A 24,516-nucleotide genomic window follows, 5' to 3' on the forward strand; every position below is an offset into this window, starting at 1 on the left:
ATACCACACAAAGCAACTAGAGTTTCTAAAAAGACTTTGTGTTCTTTGGAGGTTAGCACAAAGATGTTTGCCACCTCATCCAAAATTTTCAATTCTATAATATTATCCCTTGGACTTTGCACAACCAACATAGTCAATGCACATATGGGGCCATCGGAATGGAGGGGTATGCACAAGGGAAAGCTTGCCATCTGAACAATCGGCCCTATTCCCTCTTATTCTTTTTTAGTCCTTACACATCATATTGCAAGGGAAAAACCTTGACATTTGCTTTTGATCTTCTTAGTTATTTCATCCTCTTCCCTAAGCAAATGGTAGAGAAGGTTAATCATTGAAAGTGCAATTAACCTGACCCGTCTACAACGGGCTAAAGACCTGCTTCGCTGGGTCTCAAGGTTGCGATCATAGATTGCCTTTAATGAAATTTAGGGCTTCATTTATAGGTCTCAAACTTTGTGGAATTTTAAGAAAATTTGAAAAAAACATATACATACATACCAAAACACACACACACAAATATTCTCTCTCTCTCTCTCTTTCTTTCCACATACTCTAAGATTCTTTCAAGAAACTCTAATCTTAAATAAGTTCATATGTAGGGGCAAAGTGAATGTTTGTGCACACCTACATGCTCTTGTATGGATATGAGGATCATTACCTCCATTGCAAAACAAAACGTCATTTTAAAGGTGTCTTTTGACCTCCTATCTAGGGGCCAACCGTTTTCTTATACGTTTTATGAGTCTAGATGGAATTATGTTGGGCTTACGCAAATTCTTGAGGACATTCTATGCTGTGTCAATGTGTGTGGCTTTCATGAGTATCAAATTCCAACGTTAAAAAAAGGAATAAATAAAGGAAGAAAGAGAGGGATACAAATCCAAAGAGGAGAGGATCAAGATTCTTACTTGCAAAGATGCTATTCTAGGTGACTTGTTTGTTTTCAATGAATTGTCATGTTCTGCTTGACGCCTTGATTTATAAATTGTATATGCATCGCCTTTTGAACATATTTGCAGTCTATGATTGATTATGAGATTGACACACAGCGATTCAAGGCATCATGCAATAAAAATATAAGGTTTAATTATCCTTTATCCATATTTTAAGGAATTCATTTAGAAGCTACGGATTCCTTTATTCTCTATCATTATGCTTGAGCTGTCAAGAGACAAACCCGAGTTTAGGTGATGATTTATCATAACTATGGATTTTGAGAGACATAGTTTCAAGATTGGTTTGACCAAAATAAGAGCTCTAAGGGTCACACATCTCTCTATTAAGCTTAGAGTGTAATAAGTGGAGTCAAGTTATGAGAAATACCTATGATATCCCTACATCAAATAAGGGATATGATGCATGGATAGTAATGAGTAGGACCTTAGGTGCCGTTATCATACAATTTTAAACCAAATGCATCTAATGATCAATAAGTGTATGAATTTAGGCGAACAGACCAAGCCAGGAGGAGGTTACAGCTGCAAGCCATAAGATCCGTGGAGCTAAAAGTACGCTGCAAGCAGCAATCAATGTTGGAAGCTGCAGAATGCTTGTGGTAGTCTTTGGGGCAGGTTTGGGGTTTCGACAGGGCGGATGGATTGCTACCCAAAGTTATCAAGATGGCCAGAAAATGCTGTACTAATACATTTAACTGCTCAAAGGTGGTGTTGCATCGTCTCAACGGATACGGATTACCCCAAACATGGCATATTTGATCAAACATGCCCTTTTTTTGGTACCTCTCTAGTGTAAGGACTCACTATTTGTCCAGGGCAGCTCAAAAGCTGTGACACCTTATATGAAACCTAATTCTTTTCACCCCTTGTATGGTCTCTTAGTCATCGTATTTTACTGAGTAAGCACTTGGGTCTACAGCTTCTTAGAGGGCATAAAGGCTTCCTCTCCTACTGTCATCTCTTACTAATATGATAAAGATTTTCAAAAGTACAAAACTCAACAATACTAGCATTTCTACTTATCTGTACACGCAACATCAAAACAGAGCATACGAACTTGTATGTGCCTCAGAAATATCAGGAAACAGACGAATCCAAATAGCCTTGTACAAACTCAGATAATAGAGACATTCACCTGAAGGAAACTATGCAGAAACAGCATATAACCTTTTTATAAGAATCAAGGATAAAATGAATGTAACATAATCCAACAATGATATTATTATCAACTTCCTGGTCACAGCTTCTTTCGGCCCTTGGCAAAGAAGTTCTGTGACCACCATCCAATATTGACTCACTCCATGATGTTTAAAAAATATATCACTGAAATCATAGGATGTTCCTCTAAAATGGTTCTACCTTATGACCCTCTAAAAGAGAAGGAAATCTAAAATGGATCTACCCTATGATCCTCTTGAGAAGAAAATCTATAAATTCTGTTGAAAAGCTGTAGTTGTATTCACACTTTATAGAGAGGACACATATGACTCTCTTCTTTGAAAAGCAAAACAACCACATGCTTCATTTGAGACTTAATTATACATGGAGATTGTCATAACCATTGATCATCTAAAATTAAAAAATTGAAACAAACACTCGAACTTTTCATGGCATCTTTACATGCGACTTGAATCCCTCCCAAAAATAAACCGCTTTGTCCAGTCGAACATCACCAACGCCCTTGTCCGCCAACTGACCTGCTTACTGCATATAAGGGACATGAACACTAAAATCATTGACAGATCGCTCTTATATATTCAATACATGAACAAGCCTGTGCATCCTGCATTAACTCAGATGGGAAGTTTTCAAATGTACTACTAGTGGCATGAATAACACTGTTTCCGACTTGCCCCATAAATACTGTTTCACGTTTAAGGACATTGTGAGTCTTCATGTTATGTACCTGGCATAAACGGAGTACCAGAGCCATTGTGTGCTTCGCCCTATGGACACCCAATCACCAGGCAATTCTGCTGCAGCTTGTTCTCCTCCCAGAGGAGCAAACTGCCCTAGATGTTTGTACCTGCAAGATAAGACAGAATTGCTGATCCCAAGTAAAATGGAATTTTCATATAAGCAACAAGTAAATTTTAGCTCCATGTGAACAAATCCAGCTTTTCAACAAGAGACAATTCTGATCTGCTCTGTTAGTATATGAAATTCCAAATACAACTATTGAGGACACACGTGTGTGTGCGCGCGCACGCATGAGCATGTGCATAGATAGATATGTACACCTGGATATGTTAACATTTACATAAAGCGCTGCTATCCCACACATTAGACATATTCAGGCAAGGCAGGCCCTTCAATTAGGTAGTCATTCAACAGGATGCCTTTGAGCCTGTAAAGGGCATGCTATGTGTATGTGTGTTACATACGTATTTTGATCAAAGTGTGTGCTACTACATGTGCATGTATCATTCCGTTACATATCGCATGATATCACTTTCCATCAGACTATGAATATGATAGCTAACTATGCTGAAAATTTCAAAGAGTTGCAACATAAATAATTTCCAAGGAGCCGGTTTGTCAGCATTTTTCTGCAATCTATTCAAAAGTTTGAAGTTTTTTATTGAAGAGCTTATCTTTTATTTCTTGAAATAACCTTTATTCTCTAGACCACCCTGCATGACCTTTAGAAACTTCTAAGAAGAAAAGTTTGAAATATTTACAAAAATGGCCGAAATTGATGCCGCCCTTGTCCTCTTACACGCAGGGGACCCTCTGGTTCCAGTGCGCATTGTGCTTTGTGGTTAAAACACCGACCCAAATATTCGCCTTGTTGGGCAGCCACCTGGAAATCTAAACTTCTTAGGCATGAATCATTGGCATTTAATTATCACTTTATCCTGAAACATTGAAAATTAAGATCAGAAATTACCCCTACGTCATAGACCCAATGTCACACAAAGAAGAACGACTTAGGTCAAAATCAAGTCAAACTCTTTTGAAGGTTTCCTTTGAATCTAGCTTGTCACAGAGCTTAAGCTTTAGATTTTCAAAACTATTGTTAGAAAACTCGCATGGTTGCAAATATCTAAACAACAAAGGCAGGAGCAAAGCAACACACTTAGAGAAGAGAAAGACCGTGTGTTTCCTTACAAATACATAGACAAGGATCTTCACAGCCATTTCGGGTGCCACATCCCTCTGCTTCAACAGAGGTGCACAAACATACAATTTGGCTGGCATGTTTATACTCTCTTAGTTTTCCAGACCAATTGGTACTAGTAAATCACAAAGTTGTCCTATGAGCAAGATCCCACTATCCCTCGGCAAATCTGCTGCTGCCGCAAACTTTTTCATGCATTTGCTGACATATTCCTTCAAGTCTTCTTCTCCTGCAACAAGAGTCCTACTAGCTCTTGAAAAGTGAGAGGATTCGATTTCCTCTCATAGATAAATTGAGCACCGTATGGAAGGAAATCAAGCGTTCAAAGTAGTGGAAACGAGCTGCAAATCTGGAATGACTTCATCTATGTTCAAGAGTGCTCACTCAAATTCTGAATTTTAGTGACATGGCCTGCCATAAAATCTACTTCATCCATGTGCCCTGAGTCAAGCTCTCGCTGTAAGAATGAGACTCTAGCCTCATTACGAGCTTGATACATAGTTTCTAAAATATCACAAGCATGCTTCAAAGTCCGGCAGAACCAAATATGACAAATAATAGATCTCTTCACTGAAAGTGAGATCAAGAATAAGGCCTACACCATAAGTATCTCACCTCCTCTGCTCAACAATATTACCTGCAGCTGCTTGCGCTTGTCCTTGTTGCCACACGTTGTGCCACCACCACGACCCTCGCTTGTTGCGGAGGAGTTCAAGGCATAGCAAGACCAAGACGAGCCTCATTGCCTATGGCAGTCCCAAAGTCCTGTGTCAACCAAAAGATTCCTTACCATAAAACTCTAAAGAGAATAGTTGGTGCCATCCAACTTCTCCTCCTGGGCAAGGACACCAAAAATATCATTCGGATTATTCTAATCCATTCCCAGCAAATGCACAAAGGTAACAAACTACAATTTCACGTGCTATGAACACCCTGCTCAACTTTAAAAATCCCACTTTCAAAAGCCAATACTTGGCTTGAGGATGCACCTCAAAACTATCTCAAGACTCCCTTGCCGGGTAGTGTATTGCACACTCTGAATCTCTTGCCAACTAGCCGATGCTTGGATTAACAATGCACCCACTCAAGTTCACCTCTGGTTAACTAAAACAGCAAATTTATGGGCTGTATATGCACTGGGTGGTTCAAAAACAAGATGTCCCTTTACAAAACTAAACAGCTCCAAAACAGCAAAATGACAACTCCTAAAGCCCAAAAACAATCACCAACAGGGTCGACCAGCTTGTAAACAGCAAAATATATATGAAATATGGCTTCAAAATTGGAGCAGCACTTTGAAACACGTGCTGCAGGTGCAAAACAACTTCTACTTGCTGGAAATTTTGTCTACAAAGCTCCAAAACAGCTCAAGACTGATTCACAACTGTCTAGAGATCTCAAGAAAAAAGAAAAACAGGTCGCCCTACTTGGAGACAGTTCTAGAAGCTCTCAGGAATAGGCGAAACGTAGCAAAAGTGCCAAACAGATCTGAAAAAAGACAACCAGTTCCTGCTTTGCTGAAAAACTGCTTCAAAACCTTACAAAACTGATCCAAAAGAAGTCACCCAGCTGTTGGAGGCCTGTAGGAGGTAAAAACTTAAGAAAACAGCTCAACCAGCACCTAGAATGCACCTGGAAGAGGCAATATTGCTATAGGAGCAGTCACCTACCTTGGAGAGCCACTCTTGGAGCTCTCCTGAGGTGAAAAATGCAGGGCAGCTGCTAAAAAACGCTGGAGGCAGCAGCATGGTTCCCTTCGAGGGAGCGCCACGGGCTAGAGCAAGATGTCCCGCGAGAGGTCATAGGCTGATTTTGGCCCCACCTCTGGACAAGTTTGCTCCTGTGGAAGATCTCCTACTTCTTCTCGTTGTTGGTGCATGGGGGTCTGCCCATCGGCCCTTTGCTAGAGCAGATGTGGATTGATGGCAGATGCACTGGTTGTGGGGATGGAGTTTTGGAGACCATCCTGCACTATATTTGGGGCTGCCTCATTGCACAGCGCATCTGGTTGGTGGCCCTCAGGATTGTTGCTAGCATGCAGAGGATGAGCAGGGATTTCACGTGCGGAATGGTGGCCTGGCTCATGGAGGGAGGCCACGCCTTTGCGATCAACCCTGTCACGCCGGCTTATAGGATACATCGACAGCAGGTTTCCCGGATTGAGATCCATGATGCAGTTCAGCCCACCCACTCACGCCCACCAGCTCTCCCGGAGGATGGTGTTTGGGAGACCGTCTCTGGCATCATTGCTTGGAACGTCTGGGTGGCCAAATGTAGCAAGGTGATGGAGGGTCAGTCGATCCCTCCAACGGCTACTCTAGTAGCCATCTGGTAGGATATCATCTTCACATTGTGTGCCATTTGGGAGCGCGGTGCTCTAGGATCGAGAGCAACTGTCGAGAGGCGGGAGCGTTTCTGCCAAACATGGCCAGCAGGATTTTTCTACACCCTTTCCGCGAGGGTATCCGTTGGGCATATAGACCACCAGCATGGCTGCTAGCTCCTGTTTCGGACTCTCTATAGGCGATGAGCCGTGAGATCTGGAAACAGATGGTTGTTCTTGTAGCTGGCAACCTGCTCTTTTCTTTGTTTTCATCGATAGCTCCTATTTTAAGCTGGTTGTATGTTTTTTTTCAAGCATTAATAGAATTCACTACTTCTTGCAAAAACAAAAAAAAAGTCCTCACACACTGTGAGCTCGTATCAAACACCTTTTCCACTGATTTTTGAAAGTTACTATTTAGTGAGTTGTGATTTGGTACATAAGATTGCAAATCTTCTAGGTTTAATTCAAATACAATACACAGAGAAAGATTTGGTATCTTAACTTAGTTGTTTTTGCCCTGAGTGGAACGATAAACATTTGGCTTATGATACTTTCCATCTTGATAGTATATACAAAACCGTTTGGAAACAGGATTATAGCTCTCCTCATCTAGTCAGAAAGAAGATTTGGTGACCTCAAAGGTATACAAACTGATGTCTTTAGGGCCTTGATATTCCTTATTTTAATTATGTTCATGAACATCTTGATCATAAAGATCTAAAAGTTTATGCTTTGCTTTGAAAATGATCATTGAAATTTGGAGTATCTTCAGCTTGAATGTTAAGGCTTCAAGTGTACTATTTTGCAAAGCAGAGATTGGCTGACGATAACAGCTTCAGCTTCCAACAAGGCATCTGCTTCTAAATGGTTATGTGTTTTCCATTTGTCCTGGATTTCAGCTCGTAACGAAAGCATGCGAAGGCTTTCTTTTTTTCTACTTGCTCTAAACAGTCCTGGCACCATTTTAAAACTTCAAATTACAACAAAGCTTCTCCTTTCTACAAAGATAGTTTTGCTTGGAGACTTAACAAAGCAGCTCCTCACCTGTCCTGACTCTTGAGAACGAATCTAGGAGCTGTATAGCTGTAAGAAGCAGTGATTTCTTATTTCATGAAAATTTGAAGTTGCCAACTAAGCTTTTGAAAAAACTTCTCTAAAGCAATTTATTTTGTCTCTCCCCCCCCCCCCCCCCCCCCCACCCCAACACCAAAAAAAAAAACACAAACAAAGAGAAAAGCTAAAGTGAAGCCTGCAGCCACCATTGGAGAAAACTTGTCCACACCTGTGCAGTTGCAGGAAGCGCCTTCATTTGTGAATCCACTTCACTGAGTGCCTTCTTAAACTGTTCAATATCCAGCAGAATAGGATGACCTGGCGCATCTGTGACGGTACTATCAAGGATTCTCATCACATCCATCATCCTTCGTCGTTTGAAATATATATCTATCTGTGGATATCTTCCCTTTATCAATTCCATTGCATCCCTGAACTCTTGGGCTGTCAGAGTGCCTGATTTATCTTTATCTGCCAATTGAAATATATAGACAACATCTTCCTACAGTAAAAGGAGTCAGGAATGGGTAAGTACTGGAACACAATAAAACAACAAATGGAGACACTGTCATCTCAAAGGTTAGGTTCAAAGAGCACAATACCAGCATACAAGACATTTGAAGCCCATACTTCACCAGAGCTTCGACCTCTCAACACAGCGCGTCTCATGCTTCATATCCATAGATATCCAGGAAAATCCACAAAAATACCAAACTCACCCAATTTTTGACTCAACAACATCCTCTTAATGTTAAGCTATTCTCACTCATCTTTTCATGTCTCACATCCTGCCTCACAACGATCTAACAGACTTACCTACAACACTCTGGGAGTCTGCGTCCTACCTTTTAGCGATACATTGTTTCATGATGAAAGTCGGTCCCTAAAAGCACCCACTGTCTACTGTCTTCATATGGATTCCATACCTTTGTCTGCCCCTCTTTGATACTGTCACTACACCCTTTGCACAAAAGTATAAACCTTCCTCCACTTGCTGTAAGTCTATTCATGCCATCAATCAATACCAAACAATTTTTTATACAAAAGCAACCACCTAATAGATTTTGCAATCACCCATGTGCTCAACCTAGCACTAGCATCGTACCCCCCCTTGCACAATCAATCAATAAGTGTTTCCTGATATTACAAAAAGGTTTGTCCACCCAGTAATTCCTAGGCATGTTGAGATGCCATGTTCTGAAATATTACAGCACAAGGACAGCTTGCTATATAAACACATCCATTCCTCAAATTTTCAATATAGGTCCACATACATGTACCACATCAGATGTGGCTGAAATATCCTCTATGCTGTCTAACTGTAGGACCTCCCACCCATACGTCCAATGGATTGGTAGCAACATGACACCCACAAGCCTATCATAGACAGCATCACAACACCAAACGGTCTGCAGAGCAAAGCAAGGCATACTGATGTACTCCAAAAAGCTAACCAATGGTAGATTCTCTTATAACCTTTCAGCCTTATCCCACCACAATAAGCAACTGTGCTACAAATACATGGCTATCCTCTTTACATAACCCCAAGTAGCAATATTACATTTACCCAACATCCCATTGACCCTGACAAGGGTCTTTATGCATGTCCCCTTAGTATCTCCGTCCACAGCAGCTAATGAGAAGCTCCTGCTCTTCGAAAACACCAGGGCATGTTTGTGGAAGGTTGGCTTGTTAGGATGACTTTTTTTCTTTTTTTTGGAGTTCTTGGCTCTCCCTGCCGCTTCTCCCACTAGCTCTCCGCCTCCCCTCCGATCCTCCCTCCTGTCAACTCTCCCCCCCACCGCCACCCCCCCCCCCCCGGTTGCCTATGCCACCTCCTTTAGCCTAGCTTGTCCCTCCCTCAGCTCACCTCCGCCCTCTGCCTTCACATCCCCCCGCCCGCCTATTGTTGCACCTCCTCTACCCTTCCTTTCGCCCCCCACCTAACGCCTTCTACGCCTCCCCTTCCTCCAGCTTCGCCTCACTGTTCTGCCCCCTGCCTCCCTTGGGCTCTGTTCTGAAAAGCCCAAGGGGCTATTTGACCACACAGCTGCTGTTCAAGCTGTTGTGGGCCTTTTCCTCCTCTACCTGCTTTGAGCCAGCATTAGTGCTTGTGGGCAGGTCTGTAGCAAGGCTTCTTGGCCTTTTCTTTGCTAAGGTACCACAAGCTGTCTTAGCCCCTCATCCTCTGCAGGCTGTTTTCCGCCAGCCCAGGGGTTTATGTTGGGGTGGCTGCAGCATGCACACCCCCCTCCTTTTTCTTTCCTCCTCTCGTCTCATTCACCTCTTCTTCTTGCTAGCCCAAGCAGTTCTTAGCTTCATCTCCTTGGGCATCGTGGTCCTGGTGGTGACCTCTTGGCTTGGCCAGAGGCGCTCTTATTGGCAGCAACCTCAACTCCCACAGCCATTTCAATTTCCCTCTCCCCGAATGACAAGCAGCAGGTGCAGATTGCAGTGTAGGATCGATAAACGAGAGAGCAAGTACAAGGTACAAGAGTCGATAGTTATCAGCCATCACGTCAACTAGACTAAAAATGAAAATAAAAGTACATAGTACTTGTAGGTGGACCCTAGGACTAAGTGTCCTAGGTGTCACATAGGACTAAGTGTCCTATGTGGCATAAAAGGCACAAAATCTACTAAGTGCCTATAACTATGCCTACAAGGCACATACCAGGGCCCATAGGGCATCACTAGAACAGGGAGAAGATGGCCTACAAACCCCCGTTCATGGTATGGGCTGAAGTATTCTGGAAACGTCTCAGAATACTTGGTATTTTCTAGTCATGGTGGCACATGTTCATCCAAAAGGATATAGCGACCTATGAATGTACAAGGTATGTTAGATCATGTAACAAAGGGAACCAAGTGTAAAGCCTGTCAGAAGACTTCGAACTTGGGACGAGGAAGTGCCTTTGTAAACATATATGCTATGTTGTCCTCTGTGGGAAGATAGGACAACTCTATGTCTCCCGCTAACAACCGCTCCCGAACATAATGATAGTGTACTTCAATGTGTTTGGTACGCGCATGAAACAGTGGGTTATGCGCAATGGCCAAAGCACTCTGGCTGTCAGTGTAGACCATAGTGGAGGATGTCTGGCGAATACCAAGATCTGTAAGTAACTGTCAAAGCCAGACACACTCTACTGTAGCGGTGAAGGCTGCCCTGTACTCAGCCTCACATCTAGATGTGGCAACTATCGGTTGCTTCTTGCTAAGCCAAGAGATACATGAATTGCCAAGCAAAAAACAATTGCCGGTATGTGACACTCTGGTGTCGAAACAACCTACCCAGTCACTATCCGTGTAAGCATGCATGGTAAGTAAACCCTAATCACCATAGAAGAGAGCTAAATCCTGAGTGCCTCTGAGATATCTGAAAACTCTCTCCATTGCCTGCCAATGCCTGCCAATGCTGTGAACTCGGCATGTGCATGAATCTATTGACCTGAGATACTGCATACTGTAAGTCAGGTCTGGTGTGACATAAGTAAATGAGAAAGAAAGAAAGAAAGAAAGTTTATTAAAGTCTTCGAAAGACCGATGGGTCTATGAGACTGTGAAAATCCTGATACAACGAGCTGTGGTAGTGGAGCTACTAAACGAGCGTCCATACCAATGCAAAATGCAAAATGCAAAAAATGCAAAAATGCAGAATGACAGTACTAAGTCCTAAGTACAACATAGTCATGTCGATGGTCGACTATATATCAATCTTAGCATCATCATCAGTATCATCATCATCCCCAGCAACAGCAAGATATCACGATGGATGAGGCAGTGGAGGCATGAAGTCGGCAATAGAGTGTTGTCGGCCACTCAGAGGTGCGGTCCTGGCACGTCTCCTGGTCGTAGCCCTGCATCTAACCAAGGCTACTGTGACCCCCGTCGATCGGGCTCCGCGACTCGAAACAAGGAGGGGATGTCTCCAAGTGTGATCTGTGTGTCGACCCTCTGTCTGAGCTGTCACGTCACGGGCTCCGGGTCACGGTCATGTCAAGGCCTCGTCTCGTTGGGATCCATGTGATCTAGCTTAAAGAACTCCGTGATAGAGCTCTGAGAGGGATCAACAGAGAAAGAAGTCTGCTCCTATCTCCGTGCTCGAAGTATCCTCTCGCGGTGTCTAAGTGCCTCATGAATGAAACCTGCCAAACACCGCTCGTCTGGGTAGGAGAGGAAATGGGCTAAAATCCCATAACTATCTCTGAAGAGGTAGTGGAAACGTCCTCGGATCTCATAGTACACAGGACACCTGAAGATGAAATGCTCCTCTGTCTCAACCTCCTGTATGTCACATAGTGTGCATATGTGCCGCTCCCTGGGTAGTCGCTCTCCATGCAAAGTCTGTGTGAAGAGACCCGGAACTGCCCAAGAGAGATCCTCATTGAGTGGGGTAGGTGAATCTATGTGTATCCTGGTGGGTCAATGAAACCCTCCGCTGTGATATGTAAGAAGTGATTTCTGTAGAAGCTAAGCTTCACTGAGAGTTCACTCGGTTCCAACCAGGTCCGAAAAGTGTGTAGCTATAGTAGATCCTCACGGATAACCCGGTTGACCTCGTGTGATAAGAGGGGAGAGAACGGAGCATCCATGCTATACTGGAAGGGAGGTAGTCTATCCATATGGAGCCCCAGTCGCTCAAACCATCTCTCTGTACGTGCATACTAGCACCTCTGATCTCCTCCTACTGCAAGTGCCATAGAAGAGGATAGAGCTATCCATGGTAGCCTGCTACGCCCCGAGGTATAATCCCTATATTCCCTAACTCGGTACAGATATGTGATGACCTGAAATGCAGCATCTAACTGTAAAGGGGGTGACCCAAACTCAGCCTGAATGATCTGGTGAGGAACAGATGACTTACCACGAATCATCCGTGATAGCATGAGAAGCTATAGCCGCTCCACACGGACCCACTCTGTATCTGACAAGTCTGGCCCCCAACAAGGGCTGCCGTACATCCCCGCTGGGCGAGCCAAGGAGTCAAAAAGCAACCCCTTGGTGCGTGGATCTTGAAAGTGTGAGCGGAAGCACTGCCTCTCTAGCCTGGCCAATGAGACACACCCTCTACTCAAGCGTGCCTGCATCGCGGGTCTCATAGTGAAGCTCAATCCGGAGAAGATAACCCCAAGATAAGTGTATGATGAAACTATCTCAAGTTTCAACAGATGACCTCGCAAATGTGAACTGCTCCAGATGCATGATGGCTCGAGATGTATTAAAGATCATGACCTTGGTTTTACCCAAGTTGACCTTCAAATCATGAGACTCACAAAAGGACTGTAGTGCGTCTAGGTGTCTCTGAAGCCCCTCTACTGAGGAAGACAAGAGAGCCACGTCATCTGCATAGAGCAAAATCTGGATCAGCGTGCCCGCAAGAGAGCAACCTACACTCCCCTGTGTCTGCAGCACTGTCTCAAGCTCGTCAATGTAGAGACCAAACAAGGTAGGCGACAAAGGACACCCTTGTTTGACCCCGATGGTACTCATGATCTCGTCCGTCCACCCGGATCCTCGAACTCTGCCAGAAACTCTCTCATAAAGTGCCATGACAGCCCCAATGATCTCCTGGTCATAACCCAAGTCCTGTAGGCGCCGTATGAGGCGGGCTCTCGGGACCGTGTCAAATGCCTTGCGAAAATCCACAAAGCAACAATAAACCCTCTGCTTCTGTAACCTCGCCTCCTCGATGATACATCTGAGCGTCAGAATGTGGTCCATGGTTCCATGATCACGCCGGAATCTGGCCTGTCCTACTACTCTGAGTCCTCGACACTCTGCAAGTCTGCTAACCTCGGAGTCAAGTACTGATGCATAAATCTTGGACATGACATGTCCAATCATAATGGTCCTGTAGTTCTCCGGGCTCATGGGATCCCCTGCCTTGTCGATGGATGAGATAGTGTTAATGGTCCAAGTGTGTGGAAATCCCAAATGAACCGCTTCATTAAAAAGCTTTGCTAAGATCGGGGCTAGGAGGTTAATCCCATATGCAATGAACTCAGTGCATAGTCCCTCATGATCATTCACTCAGCCATTATGAAGTTTCATTACAGCATCCTTTACCCCTCCTCTAGTGAAGAGGGTGCATGATGTGGGACGAGGCATGTGTGAGAGGCTAGGGACTGGCTGATTTGGGATGTCATAAAGTGTGCGTGCATAATCAAATCAGATCTAGGTATCAGTGAGTGGCGGAGGGGACCGTCCTAGAAATCTCCGCCAAAAGTCCTTAGAGTTGTTACTAAACAAAATGTTTAGTAGCTCCTCCTCGTTTCGACGAACGAAGTCTAGTTTCTTCCTCCATACCAGTCTACGGTGTTCACGAGGCATATCTGGTGCGCTCGGAAGACAGTTTTTGGTTTCGAATCTGAGTTGACGGCATAAGGCCTTACACTCATCATCGTACCAACTATTACAGGGTACGATTCCAGGGGGTGGTGGTCGGGTGGAGCGGGTGGTGTGGGGAAAAGCGTGAATGGTAGCCTCGTGTAGTGAGCGGGTGACAAGGGCAGCACGATCCTCTAAAAGGGGTATGAAGTCAATATAAGCGAGAAGTATGTACAGACGGTCTGAGTAAGAAGGTGAGTGATCCCAATCAAAGCGTATATTGTGGTAGGTGGAGTAAGCACTGAGTGGGGTGGAAGGTGCTGTGCGAAGGGAGGTGGAGATGCGAAAGAAAAGGTATGTATGATCAGCCCCTGGGGGGAGAGGTGCTACAGTGAAGTCAGTAATGCGAGATGTGAAGACAGGGGATCCCATGATGTAATCAACAACACTGGAGCCCCCCCATGTGGAAAGCATGTGAAACCACCTGAAGCGGGCCATCTGTCAAGACCATTATAGATAATAAGATCATGTATCCTGCCTAGGTCTAATAGGCCTGCCCATAGGATGAGACTGAACCTCACCTGTAGCATACCTACCTCCTCAAGGTCAACATCTGCCAGTAGAGTGGAATCATCTCTGAAATCAAGAAGTGGTACCTTACGGACCCTTGTCCTCGCGTTAAAGTTCCCCACTAGAAGGACTTCTCCGCGGCTAAAAAAGTCAACGATGGACTGATAAAGGACAACAAATGGGGATGTCTCATCATCACCTCGAATATCTCTGGCAAAGTGGGAGGTCTCCGAGTGGAAGTAGCAACTGCGACAAACAGATCCTGGCTGTCCATGTGTCGTATCCAGATCCAAAGAAATCTGGAATGTGTATCTCTCTGCTCTACTGAAATGATCCCTCGAACTGTGGATCTGAAAAGGACTGCAACTCCACCTGAACCTCGAACTCCTCCTGTACCCCTCGTCTCATCTCTATAGGCAGACTCCCATGTATATCCGCTGACTATTGGAAGAGGGCGCTCTGGACTCTGATGTGTCTCTGTATAGAAGACTATGTCATGGCCTGTATAGGATTCCGAGAAGTTCCCCGGTTCTGACGATAAGATACCATTACAGTTCCAAATGGTGCAGGACAGGGTCTCGGATATCTGAGTCTCATAGACCCCGCTTTGCTATGTAGGGGAGGGAGCAGGTGTCCTACGAGGGCCAGGAGGTTGTGTGACATAGACTTCTTCCTGCAAATCCCCATGAAGAAAAGCGGTATTGATTTCAAGTTGGTGCACTTGCCAATGATGATGGGCTGCAATGGCAATGACTGCCCACTTCCCCTCCTTCCGGGCCTGATCCCGCTGCTGCAGCAAAGAGCGCCTCTCCTCAACCTGTAGAGGTGTGAGGTCCTCATCCATAGAGATCGCTGGCTGATCTCGAAGGACTGACATGCGTCGTAGAGCTGAAAGTCGTGCCTTAGTGTCATGAAATCGTATGATCACGGGTTGCTCTCAGTTGGGATCTCTCTCCACCCACCATGCCCAGCATCTACCATCAGTGTAGCCTCAGTGCGTGGGATCCCGCGTACTTTGATGTTGAGAGCCTTACTGGCTCTCTGCTACTGCTCCATGAGGGTAGCCGAAACGGTGACCCTTGCGGGTTCCCGTTTGGCCACGTCAACCCATCTCGAAGTCTCCTCAATAGCAGATTGCATGCTCGCAATCTGTGCCTCGACCACCGGGGTACTCCCTGGGGCAGTGTGTATGGCTGTGACCTCCTGTCGGAGCTGCATGATATCCTGTCTGAGTCCCTGAATAAGATCCGCCTGCTCCCGAAAGTGATCCTCTCCACCTTGCTGTCTCGGAACCAGCCTAGGTGGGCAGCCCTCTCAGTGAGCTAAGTCTGCAGGTCTCCAGCCAAGTTCACCTCCAAGATGAGGCCCAACTGCTGCTGCTAGTGCTGCTCCTTTCTGCTCCTCAAAAGCTGCTCCAGATGATGTGTTATGAGGCCAAATGTCTCTCCTTTTATAGGCCCAAGAGCCTAGCCAGCCAACCGACCCAGCAGCCCTAGAAAGGGCTGATTGCTGGTTGGTTCAGCCCCCTGCCCCTGGCCAACCAAAACCGACCCCCTTGGGGTCAACCTACTGACCAAGCCAGTGGGTTTGCCAGCCCATTTGATGGCCTCTGCTCCCCCGCCTTGCCATGTGGCCCTGCGCCGCTGTTTGCCTCCATGTGAAGCCTGTTCCAGCCTGCTGTGCTGGCCCGCCATATGCTTCTAGCAGGCGCCTATGAGCCCTGCATGTCTCGCCTCCAGTTGCCTCCTTCATAGCTTCCTTTTGCATGGCTGCCTTCATATCTCCTCGCTTAAACAAGGGAAGGGCACTTCTTTTAGCTGTGGGCATGGAGCCTGAAGACTGCGACATCTGCAAAATGTCATTCTCCTCCCTCATTGATGCTGGAATAGCTGAGATATTTAATTCAAGCTCATCCCATGCATTGACTCTATCAATTGGAATCCCTAGCATTTTAGCTTTCCAGGCCTTCGAGCCATCATACACCTCCTTTGGCACACGAGAACGAGGGCCAATACCAAAGCCCTTTGTTCGATAAAAGTGAGCCTGCAATCTCTGAAATGTCCCATGATGCAGCTCAGCACAAAAGTTGCAGGTCCACTTGCCTGTGCCACTCTTATCATAGTGTGCACCAAAGGAATTGAAGGTGACATTGCTCCACAACGCACTACCTTTTCGAGGCATCTTCTTGCTTGCAAAAAGCGATGTAGAACAGCAAAAGTAATTGCAGCTTTGCAGCCTACATCATGCATGCAAGATGAGCAGATGAATCAAGAGAGGAGCGTTAGATTTCGGAAACATCAGAAAGAGCAGATTTCAGCCTGCATAAAAGGATGCAGCGCCAATTCAAGAAGAAGGGTAGACTATAGAAAGGACGATTGAATGCACATTGGGGATGATTGGGGGCACAAACCTCGAGAATGAGCAAGAGGGAGCGTACGGGCTGCACGGACGGAGCATACGGGCGTACGGAGTGCACGGGTGTACGGCGAAATGCGTCAAATCGCTTTTTTGCCCCCTTTTGAACCCTACCCAAAAATTGGGGCTGTATGAAACGCATTTCATATGCAACTATGATTGGGGTATCTCCCACTATGAAACCTCTAACTAGGACATTCATTGCTTTACTGTCCTGTCTTTTCTCTTCCTCTAGTGTCTCAGAAATGAGCTCTTTTTTGGGAGCTGCTGATCCCTTTTTAACAACTTCTGTCCATTCAAGCATCACTTCTTTCCCTTTGTTGAGCTATTGTGCGAACTCAGCATGCTTACTATTCATGGTAGTCTGCATGGCCTCCATCGATTTCTTAAGAGCTGCATTTTCTGCTTTAAGCTCATCCATAACTTTGTTGCCTCCATCTGATGTTAAGTTGTTGTAGCTCAGTCCCCAATGTGTGTACTTGGTCTTCTAGCTTGGTCTCAGTGTCACAAGAAACGTTTCTAGATTTTGCTAGGCAAAACGCCTAGAAAGGGGTTTAAATTTTGTATTTTTTATACATTCTATAGCAAACATAAATAACTATCTCCAGATTCTCTCTCTCTATGTGAAAAGAGCTCTCAAATACACACATACACACTAAGCACTCTCAAAAGAGTAAAAAAAAGTAACAGTGTGGCACCACGGCGTTTTGCCCAATGCATTGGCGTTTTTGCGAAACATTTCGCCGAGAAACGTTTCTACACGTTTCGCCTGGGCGAAACACATTTTCTGGTTACACTGCTAGGTCTGCTCTTTTTCCCATTCTGCTCTCTCCTTCTCCCATTCTTCTTTCTTGGCCTTCTCCTTCATCCATTCTTCTTGTACCTTCCCACCTTGGTTCCGAATCTCAGCCAGTGTTGTCCACATGCGCTTTCTCAGCCAATAGGGCCACATTGGTGGCCTCCAAGCTGTGTATTTTTTCTATCACCACGAGGCAGATTCTGTAGAGGCATGTGAGTACATCTGTGGTAACCTTTTTGTGCTGTCCCTACTGATAGGGCTGCCATAGCTGTTTTCCCCATGTGTCTTCTATACCTGCAACAACAGCAACAGTCGAGGGCACCACAGCAAGGGGGTGCGCACAGGCACAAGCAACCGGGTCAACAGAAGGGCACACCGCGTGCAGGGGGGGTGCGCCACAGAGGGAAGGCGCAGGACCTGTGAGCAGGCGGGAAGGGATTGAGGACTAGCGCTGGAGCTGAGGCGTGGCACGGGAGTCCAGCGCAGACGGGCGGGGTAGAGGACCCCCGAGCGGACAGGCAAGGGCTGAGGGGGTGGCGAGGGTGAGAGACGGTGAGAGAGAGAGAGAGAGAGAGAGAGAGAGAGAGAGATCCCTGGCAGAGGAGAGCCACCATGGAGGGCAGATCTGGTAGAGGCTGTCCACAAATGGAAAGGGCAGATCTCGGCAAGGTTTCCAACAAGCAAGAACTGCGTGGACAAGGCACTCACATCAACAAAGGTTTTGGACAGTACAGCAGACTGTATGGGCGTTTCTGAAACATTTTTGCAGGCTAGAATGGTGCAGAACAGAGGCAGTAAGAAGGCATCTAGGTTCAGCAGGCTTTGGAAGGCCTATGGACAGTTTTGGGACAGGTATACAAGGATGGAGCTGCCTGGGCCAGCGGCTTGATGCTACGCTGCCAGGCAGGGCCAGCCAAATGTTAGCAACATGGTGGGGAGAGAGAGAGAGAGAGAGAGAGAGAGAGAGAGAGAGAGAAGGTTAGGGTGTGAGGCAATGATGCTTATATGAAGACATGGCAAAGGCTTTCATTCATTTATCAAGTATATCAAGACAGGTGAAGTACAAGCCTTATATAGGCTACTCACTCACACACTAGCACGTAGTGCATATGGGATGAGTCCCATGATGACACATGGCACTCACACAAGACTCGCACACATAGACTAGTACTAGATCACCTAGTACTACACACCAACACACTCTATGACTGATATCTCCAACAACCCCCTTCAGAGCAAAGAGTGTGAGACCCAGCTTGCAAAGAGTACACCGATCACCCCTTCACCACAATACTACAAAGAGCAAGTCCAACTATCCAACACTTCCTGTGTGATAGTGACTTCTCAGTCAGCTTGCAACCGGCAAGGGCAAACCATCACTCGTCATCCCCCCTTACTCTGAACTGGGTGGACAATACCATCAACTAAAGTAAAAGACAATACATTCATTTTTGGGGGACGACCCAAGGCAAAGTACCTCTTATCGACTCCAAATACATTCAATTTAGAGAGACAACTCAAGGCTGAGAACCTTTATTTGACTCATCACAAACACATAGCATCACTGATCATCATCTACCACCTCAGAGAGGGATATATCATGTAATATAGTAGATAAAGCTTGCTCCTTAGGTCCAGTAGATGTGGCGTATATATTCTGGACTTTGTCCAGAGTCTCCTTGGCTGAAATAATGAGGTCAAGATGATGAAGTAGTTTGTTAGCCAGCCTCAAACCAATAAGTGCTAGTGCCTCGTCATTCTTCTCATCCCAAGCTGAGACTTGTGCGGATTGATCTTCACCACGAGGGCGAGGCTCCATGTGTGCAAACTCAAGTAACAAACTCGCAGCACCAGCTGAAGAACCAGCAAGTATGGTGGCTGGTCTAGGACTCCGAAACGCAATAGGAGCCTTCACATATGCAAGAGGGCAGATATAGGTGGCTGGTGATGCTCCAAATACAAAGATAAGCCTCGAAATTTGTAAAGCGGCTCAGCAAGACAGCTCCAAATGCTGTAGCAGGCCACCACAATAAGAAACAGCTGTTGTAAGTGATCTGGAAGCCAAGAAACTGCTTGAAAATGCCTTCAAATGACTCAAAATGCTGCAGAGAAAGCTGTCAAGTGGCTGACTACACAGCAGCAGCAATAGAGAGCTGCTCTTGGCGTTGAAAACCTCCGAAACAGCTCTGTTGAAAGTGTCTATGCAGAGAAAGCTGTCAAGTGGCTGACTACACAGCAGCAGCAATAGAGAGCTGCTCTTGGCGTTGAAAACCTCCGAAACAGCTCTGTTGAAAGTGTCTATGCAGCAGCAGTGTAGAAGCAGGTCGAATTGTCTTCAACGGCCTCGAAGTGCTGCCAAAAATGCTCGCAGGTAGTCGGCTCTGCTGCAGCAGTCTAGGAACCCTTTGAAGATGAAGAGCTAACTCTCCATAGGACTTTGATTCCACTCAGGTGACACCTCAAGGGCCTACCCCTGGCCCAACTCCTCTCGGACCTAGCACTATGACTACCCCTCGGGGAACTCCTTTGCTAGCAGCCCATGGATTTGTCGAGAGTCCCAACGAGTTTGTCGCACAGACAACTGATGCGGAGGCAACGAGATTCTTCTCTCTGCTATCCCAAAGGACCTCAGCAAATCCCTCTCCTACACCGACGGCTGGACCTACTGTCCAGCTGTCCCCTCTAGCCCCTTTGACTCAGGGGTCATCACCTGGGCGTGTCCATCGTAAGGGAAGGAAAAGTAGGAAGGGTCGCTTATGTTAACCACACCTGCAGGCGCTTGTAGACCAGGGTACCGACAGTAGATAAAAGGCGCCTAGATCACTCGAAATAGCCCGAGAATGACACTATTGAAGGCAGTTATGGAGGCAGCAAGCTATGGAGAAGGAGGCAGCTAGAGACGGAAATGAGTAGGCTGCATAGGAGAGGCATCTGAGCAAAGTTACAATTTAGGGTTTGTTGGAGAAGATGATGACGTGGCAGGGCGGGCTAGGCAGGACTGACGTGCTCTGATACCATTTCTTGGTGGCATCTCTAAGTGCTACTGAGATTAGGCATATGGACCCTGGTGTTACTGCCAAAATGTCAAACATTAAGGATTGGTCAGGAGAGGAGTTAGAGAACTTTGTGAAGCTGATAGATAGTAATAAGTGCCTGGAGTCATCTGGGTGCTTGGTTGGTGTTGTTGAAGTAGCGGGGATCCTTCAACAGGACTTGAGGGCTCAAGGTCAAACGGAGGCTATGACGTGGAGGGGGACTACACAAAACCAAAAGAGGAGCTTCACAGTCCAGGTAACCTCGATTTATGCCTGGGATATGATGTCCCGGGTTTCTTGTTTGGTTGCAGAGCTAGCCAAACAGAGGACGGGTTGAAACAAACCCTAAGAGCTTGGTTGCCTGGAGGACTTCAGGATGTTCAACCATCATAAGGGGGACAATTGGAGGATGTTCATACCTAGAGTGCTCGAGTTCGAAGGCGGGTTCATGACTAAAGGTGGAACTGCCATCAGGTGCTACCAAAGATGGGCCTATGTATCAGACCGGTGCGCCAAAGCAGAACCGGACTTAGCAGAGCAAGAGCCACTGGTCGAAAAGCCACGAAAAGACAATGACGACACCAAAGTGTTCCAGAGGGCTACAACACCGGAGCTACTGGAGCATCTTCATCGACGGAGTTGGATCTGGCCAATGTGGCTCGGTGAGAGGGGGTGTTGGAATAGGGTTGATCACATCCCCACCCGTGAGCCCCCATATGAGGAGTGCATCGGGGGAGTGGACTATAGAATGATACGATGGGACATGGGGGCTGCCATGTAGGCAGCAGAGAGAGAGAGGGGAGATCCCTAGCAAAGGAGAGCCACCATAGAGGGCAGACCTGGTAGAGGCTGTCCACAGATGGAAAGGGCAGATCTGGGCAGGGTTTCCCACAAGCAAGGACTGTGTGGACAAGGCACTGACATCAGCAAAGGTTCGGGAAAGTACAGCAGACCGTATGGGCGTTTCTGGAACAATTCCAGAGGCTGGAATGGTGTGGAACAGAGGCAGGAAGAAGGCGCACATGTTCAGCAAGATTTGGAAAGCCTATGGGCAGTCGTGGGAAAGGTATACAAGGCTGGAACTGCCTGCCGGGCAGGGCCAGCCAAAGCCAGAAAATGAGCCCCGTGGGGTTACTTATAGCCCTCCCCCTCCAGTCGGCTGGTGGGGGGAGGAAATGTCAACCTGTATAGTCAGCTAATTTGCAGTGGCTTCACTTCCTCCACTGTGTCAGCCACTCAGCATCCACCTCTACGCAGGCTCCCAGGTCAGAGTATCATTCCATCGTCTCAGTCCCAATGTTCTTCCTCACACGGTCAAGGCGAGACTCCCCAGGTCTAGCACAATTGATCGCTCCAGCCTCAATCTCTGACGACTGCTCCCCACATGACAATCTCAATCTCTCGCGATCCAAGATCTAGACCGGAAGGAAGAATTGAACTTGCTCTTACTTGCACACTGAAAACTGGACCCCCTGGCTCCTTTTATAGGCTCAAGCCTAGTGCGCTAAAAACGTTGAAAACCCTAATTCGAACCCTAATCCATTTGTGCCCTTGCAACTCAACCCGAGAATCGCCTGCCTAACCCAAGCCTCCCCAAGCTTCTTGAGATAGTCCTATGTGCCTAAAGCACACGTCAAATACGGTCAATGTGCATGGCACTACTCATCCAATGGTTCGATACACGGATCAATTAGTAGCTATACACGCATCACATGGGCTGGAGATAAATGGAAGAAGATTGTTGATTGCGCACGCCGCAAGCTTATGCTCATGACTCACCCCCCTAAACACCAAAAGGGATCTTTCATGTCTCATGCATGCATTATCTTTATATGGTTTGGCAGCAGCCTCCAAGTGAATTCCCACTTTTTGTGGATCATCTTTGCTCGCCAAAGATGCCTAGGGATATTCTAAATATTCATATGCACATTCTAGCTCATAATGCATCAGTTCATGCAGGGTGATGAGCCATGGGTGTACATGATGCGACACTTGCTTTTGCATTTGTATACTGCAGCATTTGGTCATTGGCAACCTACCCAATCGGACTCTCCTGGGTCACATTGATAGCAGGATTGGGATGTCTTTTGTCTCTGGCATGCTTTCTGACTGGAAGCACATACTCTCATCTTAAATGGAATGGCAGGGTTTGCGCGGTAAGTGCCTTCATTGGTCAAAGGTGTTCACAAATCCGTTGGCATTGCAAGAACCCTATATGGGTGATATGCTTGATGATGTTGGTGTGGTGTTATCTTTTCCTGCAATGATCAGAGTTTCGCTTGGGATGCATTATAGACCCTTACGGCACTTACTGTCACAGATGCTTCATGACTTTCAACCAGCCAGTGCCTCGTCTTGACATTATGGACCGCCTCAAAGACTAGGCCCTTCAATCGGATGACCTTGCTTGGCATTCGTTGCTGTTGGCTGAGGTCACAGTCGCAACGTTGTATAAGGTTTCGCTGCCTCCTCCTTGGGTTTCTGCTCATGCAAATCGCATCTGGTATGTGACAAGTCCTCCTCAGTGGTGGAGAAAACGGTTGCATCAAATTTGGACTTCCAAACTCCCTTTCATCCACAGATTTTCTTATGTTGAGTTCTACAAGGGGTTCTTCCATTTGGACAGATCTTAACTCGCCAACGTATTGCTCCTACTCCTTGTCACTGATTCTGTCCTTGTGGAACATTATTACTCACAATCAAAGAGGGAATTGCAGACGAGCAAGAAAATAAAGCAATCATTACAAGCCCTCTGAATCTCGTGACTTCTTCTTTTTGCAACAACATCTTCAGGCACGTTTCCCTAGTGCTTGCTTTGGCAAGCTATTATGGCTGTTTGGGGTGCATCTTGTCACACAGGGTCATGATCTTTTCATTACTTGGGTCCACTATGGGCACTATGGACTGAAGCCATAGGGTCTTTGGTGATTCATCCCTAGCTAACTATCACTCCTGGGCAGCTCTACTGCAACCCCTCTTTGACTGCCTACATGAATAGGATCTTGATTATCGTGCATATAATGAGATCTTCTGATGTTGTAGCTGCATGTCCCTTTCTTGGGCAATTTGTTATATAAAAACAAATAGATGTCCCCCCCAAAAAAAAAGTGTGTGTGTGCATAAGGTATTAAATAAAAGCCAAGTACAAAGCATGTACAATTGAAGCCCTGAAGCTCTCAACAAGATGTTGCTTCAAATACCTTAGCGTGACATATGACTTCATCCCACCTACATAATCCTCCGAATTCTTGTCCTTGTTGTAGCTAGAGGTTCCTAAGCCACCTCATGGACAGCTTGCCTTTTGGGATCTTTCTTTAACATTTTCTATCCTATGCACGAAAGGTAATTTAATCTTTAACCTCTTTAATTTTCACCAATCCCTGTTGTTCTGCTTTTCCAACCAAAATAACTCTGATCCGTTGCTTAACTGGTTTGTACACATCCCTGGTGAGCTTGCCCCCTCCTTGACACTACCAGGCTGACCTTATATGCCCCTCTACCTGCTTTTTCCTTAGCACCAAAACCAAAAGGATGTCCCTTCGCATTTCAGGATTTGCAAGACAGTAATGCCTCATCCATCCCTTGAAACATAGCTGCTTTGCTGACTCAATAACTATTCACACATGCATCAGACATTCGCCCATTAAACTCCCATTAAAGAGCATTTACCTCATCTAGCTAGACAGACGCCTCTTGCTGAGGCACTTCTTTCATCAGCTAAACATATCGCTTTCCTCCATGTGCACCAGCAAGGATCTTTCCCCAGCTGTACTGGAAAGTCGACCCTCTCTTTATAAAATGTTGTCTGGTGCAATATGTGCTTGCGAGGGAAGCATGAATCTCAAAGGTGGAGACAATCACCTTGGTAAAAATAACGCACACATGAGATGTGTGAGGGAAGCCCTAAGAAC

General features: G+C 46.1%; 1 protein-coding gene across 1 annotated transcript in view; it reads right to left on the bottom strand.

The window, feature by feature from the left end:
* Positions 1-2,092: 2,092 nt before the first annotated feature.
* The window catches only part of LOC147901080 (external alternative NAD(P)H-ubiquinone oxidoreductase B1, mitochondrial-like), a 40,648-nt gene continuing 18,224 nt past the window's right edge, over positions 2,093-24,516 (bottom strand). Inside the window, exons 7-10 of the mRNA XM_087375443.1 lie at positions 7,686-7,958; positions 3,638-3,759; positions 2,863-2,982; positions 2,093-2,660 (exon numbers count right to left, since the gene is read on the bottom strand). Of these exons, the coding sequence (XP_087231569.1) occupies positions 2,573-2,660; positions 2,863-2,982; positions 3,638-3,759; positions 7,686-7,958 (603 nt within the window). The 3' untranslated portion in view covers positions 2,093-2,572. The remainder of the gene's footprint in view (positions 2,661-2,862; positions 2,983-3,637; positions 3,760-7,685; positions 7,959-24,516) is intronic.

Source organism: Dipteris shenzhenensis, chromosome 6 (assembly GCF_047967505.1).
Source record: "Dipteris shenzhenensis isolate YYH24624 ecotype China chromosome 6, Dip_SZ_1.0, whole genome shotgun sequence".
NCBI classification, from domain to species: domain Eukaryota; kingdom Viridiplantae; phylum Streptophyta; class Polypodiopsida; order Gleicheniales; family Dipteridaceae; genus Dipteris; species Dipteris shenzhenensis.